The sequence below is a fragment of the Rhinoderma darwinii genome, chromosome 6 (genome assembly GCF_050947455.1).
Source record: "Rhinoderma darwinii isolate aRhiDar2 chromosome 6, aRhiDar2.hap1, whole genome shotgun sequence".
In the NCBI taxonomy this organism is placed as follows: domain Eukaryota; kingdom Metazoa; phylum Chordata; class Amphibia; order Anura; family Rhinodermatidae; genus Rhinoderma; species Rhinoderma darwinii.
This window is the reverse complement of record NC_134692.1, coordinates 126,244,340-126,257,334: the sequence shown is the minus strand read 5'-3', so window position 1 is coordinate 126,257,334 and position 12,995 is coordinate 126,244,340. Positions and strand designations below refer to the sequence as shown.

General features: G+C 40.1%; 1 protein-coding gene across 3 annotated transcripts in view; it reads left to right on the top strand.

Annotated features, from left to right (window-relative positions):
* Positions 1-12,995, top strand: part of PDGFA (platelet derived growth factor subunit A) — a 33,407-nt gene that overhangs the window by 11,878 nt on the left and 8,534 nt on the right. For all 3 annotated transcript variants that reach the window (XM_075831398.1, XM_075831397.1, XM_075831396.1), the window contains exons 3-4: positions 1,697-1,807; positions 2,899-3,086. In XM_075831398.1, coding sequence (XP_075687513.1) covers positions 1,697-1,807; positions 2,899-3,086 — 299 coding nt within the window. The remainder of the gene's footprint in view (positions 1-1,696; positions 1,808-2,898; positions 3,087-12,995) is intronic.

Below are 12,995 nucleotides of genomic sequence, written 5' to 3'. Positions count from 1 at the left end.
AACACAGCCCTATTTTTCTTCAATGGAGCTGTGCTGCAATACCATGCACAGCCAATGGACAGGTGTGGCGCTAATTTTGTAAGAAAGCAGTCATGTTTTTCTAGTCCTAGATGACCTCTTTAGCCAAGATCTGATGGTTCGGGAGAAGGTTCTGATGTGGGTAGAGATTTGGCTGCTTTGTTAATTATTCTATACTATACAATACCTTACTATGGTGTTTTATTTTTTAATATGGGTATCAAAATTGGCTTATTTTTGACCTTTGGTAGTGGTGGACACTTTTTATCTTGGTTTCCCAGCTTGGTTGCCCTTTTGGATGTGCATAAATGCAAATCGTGTATCATTGAAGAGTTGTGCGATTTTTGTGCCTAAACTTTTGGCCAATGGACCAAGAAATGAACCTTTCAGCAGTCACTATTTCTTTCATAAATTTTCAATGAAAGGTCTTAAGTTATGGGACCAGCATGTCCATGGGACTTTATCCAAAAACTTACAGGTTCAACCCACTCAAGACACGTTCTTCTGGTCTGTGTGCAGTGAATCGAGAAGAGGAATAAGGATGTTTCAGTCTAAAAAAAGTTCAGACTTACCCCGCCATATTCGTGGTGTCGCATACCTCTGTTCTGAGCCCAGCTCCTGGGATGACGCTATAGTCCATGTGACTGCTGCAGATTTTGATTGGCTGCAGCAGTCACGTGGGATGAAACATCATCCCAGGAGGCCGGGCTGCGTTTTGAAGAGAGGATCGCATTGCTAGGAATACGGTTGGCGTAAGTATGAGCTGTTTTATTAACGATTCTGCCGCAAAATTTGCAATTTAATTGGGAAAACCCGCACCAGGAGAGCAGTGATTCCGCAGCATGAACGGTTTATGAACTTTTTATTTTTATTTCCACCATGCAATCCGTAGCGGAGAATCTGCAGTATATCTGTCTAGTGTGTTCCTACTCTCAATAGGCTTTTCAAGTTGTGTGTGTGGGAATTCGGTAAGGGGCTGTGGCGTAAAGTGCGCCAGAAATCTGGTATACAATGCTGTCTGAAAATCAAAGGTGGTATAAGGAAGAGAAAAGTGTCTAACCGCTCAAGCAACATGCGCCAAATTTGTCAGACCGCGCGCACCACTGTGAAAAGTCTAGCGCATCTTCCGACTGCTTGGTTTAAGCTTACGCTGTCTAAATCTTAGATCGCATTAGTACAACTGCCCCATAGTCTGTGAGCCGTACTCTATATGTTGTTCTTTTAAAGGGGTTGTTAAGGATTTGAAAAACAGCGCCACACTTGTTCATGGTTTGTGTCTGGTATTGCAGCTCTTGTCCATTGACTTGGTGCCGAGCTGTAATACCACGCACAACCTATGGACACTTGTGGAGCTTGCTTTTGTTTTTTTAAGAAAGCAGCCATGTTTTCCTAATCCTGGACAACCTCTTTAAGCTCTTGTGATCAGATACTGCACTCCTAACGCCTCTTATCTAGTGCGCGGTCGTACAGCAGGGCATCTACAAAACACTCTTGTCCGTGTGGCTGTGCTGCCCACATTACCTGCTTTGTATTTAGTTGTCGTATGAAACGTACAAACCCCTATTTTATTGTTTAATTCATTACCCTTTCTATGTGGAAATATGTTATACTGCATATCCTATACATTGCTCTATGCTATCTTTATCATTTCGGTCTAACATTTTTTAATTTCCTTTAGGGCCTGATGACTTATCAGGAGGAAACCTAAAAACGCAGACACACAACTTCCATCACAATAAACATGCCCAAGAGAAGAGGTCTGTGCCTATTCGCAGGAAGCGAAGCATTGGTGAGATAATAATATATTTATTTATTTTTTTATGCCAAGTTTAATAATTAATCAACATCTTATTATAGATTTGTATTTTTTTTATTAAATATGATCCATTGAAGATAATGTTATATTGGCATTGTGCTTCTTAGTCATGTCTTATCTCGGTAATTGTCCTCCAGTAAGAAATGATATTAAGGAAACTTTTTGTGAATTTGTGTAACATACGTTCTGCATGACGTGAAAGTTGGTCCTGGATTGGGTCCCTATTTTTAAAGCTATTCAGCTCCTCACCGAATTTAAAATACCACTTGCTTAGGCAGGAAGTGCTCTGCGTCCTTATTATCTTTAGCAGACTACCGACCCTTAGGTGCTCCAGTGGTTGGCACCCATTTTATAACCTTTTTTAGCCCTTGGACCTAGTAATTTTCCTAAGAAAGTGCAGTGATTTTGGTCCCTTCTACCACCCCTTGTGACACCCCCCCCCCCCATTCATATTTAGTTGCGGTCTATTAAATTTAGCACCTAATAAACACTCATTAATATTTTTGGTTTTTATGTTGAAGCTTCCTTTAAAAGTTTTAGTGGATTTGCTCTTTGAGGCCTCCAGCACACGGTGTAATACGGTAGCGGCAAATTTGACGAGATTTGAACAACGGTCATCCGCACGCTGCAGAAAAATCTGGAGAAGTTGACCAGTGGACCGAAATTCTACAGCAAATACACAATATGTGCCGGGAGCCTTTAGGACAGCCAGTTAAATGACGGCTGGATATACTGTAGTATTAGCTGACAAAATGACTGTCGTCATTTCCTAGTTCTGCCCTTCAAAAGCATTTATTGCTGAACATAAGCATTTCTACCAGCTACAATTCATTGCGGAGGGTGTATGGAGTGATGGCCTTGGATGATTCAGTAAGAATGATTATTACACCGCACATAGACTCAACTTTCACGCTTACGAGAGTATATATTTAGCAAGACGTAGGTGATTGTATGACTGGGATTGCAGCAGGTGTTTTGCTGACTCATAACTTTGTGTGGTGCTTTAGTTGTATGAGAGGTATTAAAGGTGCAAATAAACTATACTCGTTTGTATTTTTCAACAGAGGAAGCTGTCCCTGCAGCCTGCAAAACAAGGACTGTTATATACGAGATACCTCGTAGCCAAATTGACCCAACATCTGCAAACTTTCTGATATGGCCGCCTTGCGTGGAGGTGAAACGTTGCACAGGCTGCTGTAATACCAGCAGTGTTAAATGCCAACCATCAAGAATACACCATCGGAGTGTCAGGGTAAGCAGATTATATCAACCTGTTCTTGAAATATGGCGTGTATCAATATTGACTTGGGGTGTTGATACAGATCCAGTCCTATTTCGGTGCCCTACTATTGGCTTGATGCTCTTGTGGGTAGCCCAAAATCTATGATGGCTTGTTGAAAGTAACCTGAGTTATTTGTTTGTTTCACATGGTGAGTGATGTTGGCATCACCTATATTTTGAGCAGTGTTGGCCTACAGCTCAGTGGGCCCACCAGAGGAAATGATTGAAGACAAACCCTCTAGCTATAAAGAACATGTACTATTCCACTCTTAATTGCGTCATAAAACTTGTTGCTATCTTTGCACATGCAGGACGTATCATAAGTTAGGTCATATTGGTTATTTGTGAATTGGTCCTGGTAGCAAGTGATTGGCTCCAAAATTGTATTTGAATGTGGTTATCTTCTGCTGGACTTTTGTTGCCCATTATGGTGTCAGTCTGGATCCACTGGAGTCTCCTCTGATGGGCAAGTCCTACCCAGATTTTAAGAGATGGCGTAGCTAAGCTAGGTACCAAGATGGGTTGAATTGCTCTCATTTAGGTCTATCTGGTGGCCGATGCCCTTAGAGATGCATTCTGGAATAGCTTTTCTCTATTTGTTGCCGTGTTCTTCTGGTATATTGATGACGTTTTCTTGCTGGTTACATTTATAGTTATATTGGCACTATCCATGTATGTTGAATAAGTAACTTGTCATAGCTCCCTTTTTTTTTTAAATTGATTTTTAAAGGTATAAATCCACTATCTAATCGGGATTCCTATAAGAATAAACCATTAACTTGCGGTTGCATTGCTGGATGCTTCATATATCCACTATCTAATCAGGATTCATATAAGAATAAACCATTAACTTGCAGTTGCATTGATGGATGCTTCATTCTAAACGTCTGGTGATTAAAAAAGGATCCATACGATATCCGCTCCAGTTAGTTAAAAATAAAGTTGTAGGTCTATTTTCAGATGTAGTCTATTCTGTAGTATTCTATTACCTTTCGGTTCCAAGTGCTTACTTTGGACACTGTCTTAAACCCGAGGGCAACACTGGCATGAAGTTTGTATGTTGTTTTTGTGTGCTTTTTCCCTACGACACGGCATGAACATTCTTGGGTTATCTGGTGTCCTATGAAACTGGTTCTTTACTGTATGCGGGATTTGAGAAGCCCATGGGGATAAGGGCCAATGTGAGCAGTGGAGTGTATTAAAGTTCTATACAGAATGGAAAAAAGCAAAGTTCTATTAGGAACTACATGCAGGCTTCAGATCGGTCAACCATAATATTGGAGAAGTCATATCTTCCACATAAATATACTGATCTGCTGTGGTTTTCTAGATATTACTATTTTAGCTCTGTGTTTTCTTATCCTTGTGGTTTTGGCAAAATGATATATTTTATAGTTTTTCAACTGTCTATGAATTTACTCAAAAAAACTTTTTTTTTTTTCATTTCTTTCGGCAAAATGTCAAAACCTTGGTCTAATTACAAACTTCTGATAACCATCCACGTAATATCCATCATTGTCTGTGTGGTATAGCGGATATGTAGAATTGGAACACACTGCAGCTAATTTATCCGACTGAAGTTAAAGGACAGAAGTTCAAAGAGCATGTTAGGAGAATGGGTGTTTAATACTTGAAACTGGAAGCTCACCCCTTCACCTCCTAATGTAGACAATGGAGCACAGTGTACGCCGCAACACACGCCTCGTTCCTGGGGCTTTATGCAGTTGACAAGCAGAGTTTTCTAATTCGAGACTTGGTACTTGAATGGCTTTGTGTGGCGTCCTCTAGTAAATTGTGCAGGAGAGTCACGCAGGACGTGGTGGAAAGTGTTACACATTACTGGATTGCCGCGTGTTTCTGGAATGTTTTTTTAACTTTCAACTGTTTGCACAGGGTCTAGTTTTATGAAGACTTCCTCTTTTATTAAAATAGAGGTCTTTATTATATGACCGGGACAAGGTACTGAGATCATAGGACTGAATGCTGACTGAGTACACAGACACATCCAAAGATCAATAAATGATAACGCCGGCTGTTCCGACAAGGGCATCTGGCTGCATCTTTCACATTGAGTTGGCAACCTTACCTTTTCCTTCAAAGTGTAATTATAGAGTGGCTCCGAAACTTTAAATAACTAAACCGGTCTATTCTATAACTGCTAATGTCTTTGGAAAGTTTGTGAAATGCATTTAAAGGACTATTGCAAGATGTATAATATAAAAGGGGTTGTCATCTTTGTAAGGGTCTTATCCGGATGGCTACCTATTGTACAAGACTGGAGCAATGAAAGTAGAAATTACGTTATTGGATGGTTGTCTTCATTCTGATTGCGTCTGCTAAATCCATGGCGTGTATAAAAATGTTTATAGATTGATCAAAACTAATGTCTATCTGTGTTCAACAAGATGTGCTACCTGTAGGCAACAAATGAACCTGGAGTTGTAGAATTTGAGGTCCCTTGAATGAATATATAACTTATCTACTAGAAATTCTTGGCTTATGAAAAATCCAAATCTCTTTCTGTATTTACTAGAAGCCAACTATTTTTCGAACCTAAATTGATCTCATGGTAAAAAATCCTTATAAATTGACTTTCAGGAAAAAATGTTGACCATGTGTAAGTGACCCTTAGGCCCTGTTCACACAGAGTTTTTTGCAGGTCGGAAAAATCTGCCTCCATTCCTTCAGGAATTTTGAGGCAGATTTTGACCTGCTGGCCGAACATCTGTTGCGCTGTTCATGGCGTTTTACATGTCTTTTTCCGGCCGTGGCCATTGAGCGCCGCTGGCAAAAAACGCAGTGAAAAATGCAATCTCTGCCTCCCATTGATGTCAATGGGTGCTCAGAGACGGAAACACCCAAAGAAAGGGCATGTTGCTGCTTTTTCCTGCGAGTGGTTTCTACCGCTCGTGGGAAAAAAACTCCTCGACAGTTCCCGCATCAAAAGCAGTGCCAAAATACTCTGTGAACATACCCTTAGGCCTCATTCACATAGAAATATACTATAAGCCTGCAGTACAGACCCGTAATGCACTCTGTGGTCAATGAGATGTCGTATTCTACTCTAGAAAATACCTGTTTAATATTGCATGCGTTACAGCTATGAGAAAAATGAACGGTCCGCCTCTGTGAAATCGGAGACGCATAGATTTACAATAGGAACTCCTTGCTTTGCACACCGTATTCGGGATTCATGTTCTACTTCCATGTGCATGAGGCTCAAATTGTGTAGTTTTGTACTTCCAAAATGTTGCATATGTTGATATCATAGTCTTCTCTGCTGTATCACCTTAGGGCCCTTTTACATGGGCCAATGACCTCTCGTTCCCAATCATTGCCCTGTGTAACCTTTCGAAAGGAGAAAATGAGTGCCGTTCGGCGCTCGTTTTTACGGACAATATTGGGCCGTGTAAGAGGAACTTTAGGCTATGTTCACATCTCCGTCACACATTCCTTCATATTTGACTGGAAGTATAGTGCAGCATGCAGCACTATTATTCCCGTCAAAACAACGGACGACACCACGACGGACCCTATTGCAAGTCAATGGGGTCTGTCGGGTGCTGCTGGTGTCAGACATGTGACGGATCTGGCACTGCGGTGGTTTCCATTTATAACGGAAACCATGGCGCAGCTATGAACAGAGCCTAATATTGTGCTTATTAAGAGAGATTTTGTGCTTCCTAATCCACTCCCACAAATAGTCTACATGCCACCCAAACTTAGCTCCTTGACCTTTCCAGACTCTTCTGTCGCCTGAATATTTCTTTCGTTCTTCATGTACTCTGCACAGCCCACCACCTCGCATAGCGATGAATCATTCTGTAAATGCCCTGTCTGTGACTCCCTGCATCTAATGAACAGATGATGCCAAACTTGCTCTTTTGATGCCGATTTTTATTCTGGAGGTTTGCTGGAGATGATTAATGTTTGAGATGTCCTGAATTATATTTATGGTACTGCATCATTTCCACATCAGTTGGGTCTAATAGAGTCAGAATACCACATCATATTGTGCATTCATGGGTTATGATTAACTTCAGAGAGGCGTTTTTGGTTATTGAAATAGTTGCCTTGTTCTTAGAATTTGGACCTCTGATGGTTGCTGGTTTGTAGATGTGGGTTCCAGAACCCAGCATGAGTTCAGCATTTAAAGACAACCCATATTTATAGGGTTGGCAATCAAAATTGTTTTGGATTTACGATATTCTATCAAAAGACTTGTGATGTATTGTAATACTTTTATGTTGTATTGTAGCTTTTGTAATTTTTAGAGTTTGATCTTCAACATCCTTATTATATTCCATTAGGAAAGCAATAGTCATTGTATGCTGTTTTAAAGGTCAACTCTGGTGGAAACCCAACCTTCCTAAATGAATGCTAATCATTACCATTATGCTATGATACCACCTTTTGTTGTCTATTCTCAATATGTTGAGTTTTTGCCTTCTTGTCTAGCAGCATCATGGTAGAGCTGTTGAATGTTAACATTGGATCTATATGGGCCTATGTGATGTGGTGTTAATCCCCCCCCCCCCTCGATCATCAACATCTTCTTCATTTTTATTTATTTTTTTCTTGTGTAGACTGAAGAACAAGTGAATTCACACTAGTGATTCAATTAATTGTTTGCCAGCAGAGCCCACAGTGATGTTGGTAGCCGCAAGGTTTCAGGACACCTTGTAAATGTTGCATAAAATCAGACCGGGTTGACCTTTTTGCGTTGGTCGCAAGGTTGCCAGTGACGTTGATTCCCATAGGGACACATTTAAGTTATGGTAGTTGTTGTTGTTTTTTTGTGTCAACCCTGAATACACCAAGTGACCAGATGTAGCCCTAGCTTAAAAGACAGACTGATACATATAGGCGGTGATTACAATCTGATGAACAATTTATTTCAAATTGTAATCTTGAGAAGACTTAAAACATTTGCTTAAAATCACTATTATGTAGATGCGTTACTCGTTTCTTTAAGATAAAATGAGGATGCTTGATGTATGAAGAAATATTTTCCCCTAAAGAACTGTCCTAATTATTCTTGGAGTGAATATTTTGAGTTTTCGATCTATAGTATTCTTTTGTGCAAAAAGGTTCTTTCAGGTTATTGGGTAGTGTGTCGTAAGGTATTTCATAATATATGGGATAAGAAGTTTCAAAAGACTGGAACCACGAAGGAGATCAACCACATCTGGAATCTGAGTAGAGGAAGAAGGTGTTTTGTGATCTAGGGTATAATTCTAGTCCAATCTGTTCAAAAATGACCTCACTGAGTAGAAAAGTCTGGAATATGTTTGAGCGAGACCTAAACAGGTAGAGGATCTTACATGCTGTGATCTGTAATGGATTGTTCTTCATTGATCATATTGGCAGCCATAATGTTTATAGAAGAAACTCTAGATCATTTAATTGGGGTTTTCCCATGAAGGACATTTTTGACACATCCACAGGATATGTCATAAATTTCAGATGCTGCTCCTACCTCTGGGACCCGCACATATCTGTAGACCGGGGTCCCCTAAACACCATTCGGCCACTTACAGATTACATGGTTGGTAGTTATGGGAACAGCGTAACTCGCTGAGCTACGCTGTTTCCGTAACTCCCATATAACTGAATAGCAGTTATGGAAACGGCGTAGCCCGCATGCTACGTTGCTTCTGTAACTGCCATTCACTACTATTGAAGTTATGGGAACCGGGTAACGCACTGATCTACGCTGTTTGTGTTTTCATAACTCCTGACCATGTAATCAGGAAATGGGCAGGAGTTCGCATGAGCACAAAAAGCTAGAACGGGGCTTAGGGTACCCCGGTCTAGAGAAATGTGCGGGTCGCAGAGGTGGGACCAGCATTTATCTGACATTTATGACATATCCTGTGGACATGTCATAAATGTCCCTCATGGGAAAACCTCTTTAATTGAATCAGTTGTAATTTTGATGTTTCTAAAACCAGTAAGCACACTATAATTTACTAATCCGATTTACAGTCGTTGGCTGGTAGGAGTCAGCCCACCTCTAACTCGTGGCTTTTCTTCCGAACTGTGACTTGTGAGTACTAACCTTTTCCCTTCTTCTGCCTCTTTGCTCTGAAAACATTGCTTGATGGGGAGAATTGCCCTTCAGGTCTTGCCTGATCCATTGTAATGGCTGGTGCCAAGAACCAGTGAGAGGTAGTGTCCTATAACCTCAATAAAGAGGACCTGTCACTAGGGCATAGAAGTTGAACTGGTTAACTGACCTGAACAGCGCGGTCTCCCTGATTCCAGCGCAATTTTTATTTATTTTTTTTATTTTTTTCCATGGACTTTCTCATTCCAGAGATATGGCCCACTGTTTTGTTGGCACCCTGTATGCTAATTTGCTGTATTTATCCAATGGGTGGAGCTAGCTTCCCTGCCTCTGATCCCGTGCATCAGCGTGTGGCAGCCTGGGGGAGTAGTTCATGCCCTGTTATGTAATTAAGGCAAATTGGCATCGAGGGAGCCGAAAAAACAGTGGGCCATATCTCTGAAATCGGGGGTCCAGAAAAAAAAGAAAAACTGCACTGGAATCGGGGAAACCGCACTATTTTTAGGACCGTAAAGTAGTTCAATTAATATGACCTAGTGACAGGTCCTCTTTAAGCCAAGTTAAGTTGCAATCTAGGGAGTGATTCCGCTATTCTTTGAAATTGACTGAAAAATGTTAGCATGAAAGATATATGCCATTGGTTTGTGGTTTCTAGGCTTGTACTTCAGACAATCGATCAAAAGGACCTTGATGCTATGAGTTGAACGTTCGTTCCCGATCATTGCCCAGTGTAAAAATGCCCAGTGGACAAAAGATCATTTAATGTTGATCGCAAGCCTTATGGGTCATAAAAATTATCATTTGCCGGCAGCACATCCCCTCGTGTAAACAGGATGTACTGCTGACGATAATGTAAAGTGTATTATAGGAGGTTCGAACAAACCATAGCATGAAGGATTGTTACATGAAAATAAAAGTAAACGAGTGTCGATATGCTTTCTATATAGGCGCTCACTATGGGCAGTTTATCTGTAAAACGACATTTAGGGCTTTTAAACTGCAGTGTAGTGGCAAGAAGATCTATTGGGCTGTGTTGAAACCCACCAAGGGTGGTAGATGTGCCAAGAACTTAGTGGCTTTCTGAACCGCATCATGGTTTTGACTTTTCAGGACGACAAAAAAGGCATAGAAGGACCATTTTATTTAACTTTTTATTTATCTTCATGATATCAAGTTCCATGTATAAATCGAAGTCTGGCTGAATAACTTTTAGGCCGGCTTTAGATGGCTATAATAGAGCCGTATTTTAGCACCTGTATTCTGGATGTAAGGGCCATAATATGGACGGTTAAATGTGGCCATACTATTGCCTTCTAAAACTTTTTTTTATTTTTCAATACACAAGTTATAGGGTACGCCAATTCTTTAACTTGTACTTCGAGCAATGGAAGAAGCCTTCTCTGCTTAGAGCAAGCCTAGTAGGAATCTGGTTGTGCCATAACTCAGGGTTAATCTTGGAAGAGACTCGCACTGATACTCCTATTATACACAAGAGGATCATTATGCCATGAGTAGCTTGTTTCCCCTTGTAATAGCTGCAGATTATCTAACTCCCGGTACTAATCTCTACTCTTTATTGGCTGCCGTCCTGTGTAATTTTAAGCAATTGGTTGCTGCCAGCAAAACCTCAGTAACTAGGCTGGTTGTACTGCCGTATTTTTAACGGAGGGAGTCCTGAGTGAAGTCGCGAGGCCTCTTTCAATTTAATCATTATGGCTTTCTGCAACAGAAGCCAAATTCAACGTACTGATTGCAAACCAAGTGCCGTATCATTTAGAAGTCGGCAAAATGAGGTCTTCTGTCACTTGACAGCTGTTTTACGGGAGAATTTGATAAATGTTATATTCTAATCTGTGATCAACAACAATATAAGAAGCTGTACAAGGTTTATCTTCTGTGCTGAAATCCTGGATGGTTAGTTTATACCAGAGCAACAGCTGATGTCCAAAGAACATCTATAAAGTTGGAGGTAAAGGACTGACCGGCTTTGTGAATTTTTACGTGCATAGCTAAACAAATAAAACAAAAACTTCTTAAAGGAAAATGAAACTGTCAAAAGAAGTTGCACAAAGAACCTCTCCAGATCTCCTGTGTTGATATTGTTGTGCCCACCCTGCTACCCTTCGGAGTTACCAACAGCAGACTAACTTTCTACAAAAGGGCTTTATCTATTGGTATTTGGATGAGGTTAGAGGGTACATAAGAGGGCATGGTAGGTTAGCAGCTCTATTTATCAGCTGGACCTGTAGTTTTTGTTCGTCTTTTCTCTTCTTGACAAATACTCAAGTATGATTGAAAAGGCAGTGTGTACATATTTGGGTTTCCAGATTTTTTTCCTTTTTAGCTTCGAGGGTGAAAGAATTCAGAGATAAAAGAGAAATTGATTTCATAAGGCTAGGAAAAAAAATAAATCCTATCTATTCCTAAATCAAACAACATTGAGTTATTAGAACTTTCCAAGAAAACACCTTTTATGGTGATCGGTTGAACTTGGCCGGTAAGTAAAAAGATGAGTCATAGGTTTGTCTTGCGTTTGGGAATAACGGTCCTTAGAGAGATTAAGGGCTTGTAAAACTAAGCTACTTCTCAATGATGATCGTGAATTTTTTAAACTGTACATTGATAAATTTTCCTATGCAAAGGCACAACTTTGCAGAAAAGGGACTTTCCAAGATCTGCTCTTAATTCAGACACCGCTTGGCTGGATAATTACAGATTTGCTGGAATTGCTGTCTAGATCTTCACTCTTAGGCCTTAATCATTTGATCTTCGAAAGTTTTGCAGATTAGCCGTTCTTTCATGCCGGATGAGTCAAATTTATCCAGCGTCTTGAAAAGCATTAACAGAGGGAGCTCACCATAAAAGAAACTAAAACATATTGCTTCGACCCAAAGTTGACCTTCTTGCAAAGCATTCATACTTGTCACGTGCAACTTTGACTTGTTCAATAGAAATCTGACAGCCCTGGAAAATGTCTTTTTTTTAATTTTTTTTCTTTTCTTTTTTTCTTTCCTTCTTTCTTTGCTACTGTCTGACTAGAAGACTTTTTTGTTTTGCAGGGCTAATGAAAGCAGGCTCCATGTCCTGTTGACAAAAAGGGCAGTGACTCAAAGCTGAGTTTCAGATACTTTCAGTCAGACTACCGTGGAAACCTTGTGTGCTGAATTATTTTTTTCTGTGTGCGCCAAATGTACATTTTTTTTTTTTATTTTTTTTTGTGAAGTGTGTTTTTGTACATTAGGTGGTTTTGATCAAGTGAGTTGGTGGGAATAATTGATTGCACATTTTTGCAAGCTATCGAATGATGCAGATAAATTGTATACTATGAGTTTTTTATTTTATTTTTTTTAGCTTTCCATTGTGTGCTGGCTGTAGCTTTGTGGAGCTATTTAGATTAACTTATTAGCAGATTGCTTATAGAAGTATTTTGAAACCCACGCTGATCTCTTTATCTCACTTCCACTTAAAAAGAGTAACTGCACATGTGTGATCATTTCTCTGTCTGGAACAGGGACTAAACGCCTCCATTCTAGGGGTGGACATGGTAGTAAATAAAAATCAAAATTCCTTGCAGTTTTTTATTTTGTCTGCAGTTACAGGGATGCTTGGGAAAACTTCAGTATTTTGCACATGGGCTTTAGAGGACAAATGTTTAGATGCAACTCTGGCTCGTATATCAGTGGAGGGCCTCAACAACCCATATTTCTATGGAATCCTGGCAGTGCTTTAACTATCAGGGGAACAAAGGATAGGTAATGTTGAAATCCAGCATGCCTGTTCAGGGACAGCCTAGCTTCGCCCATTAAACAT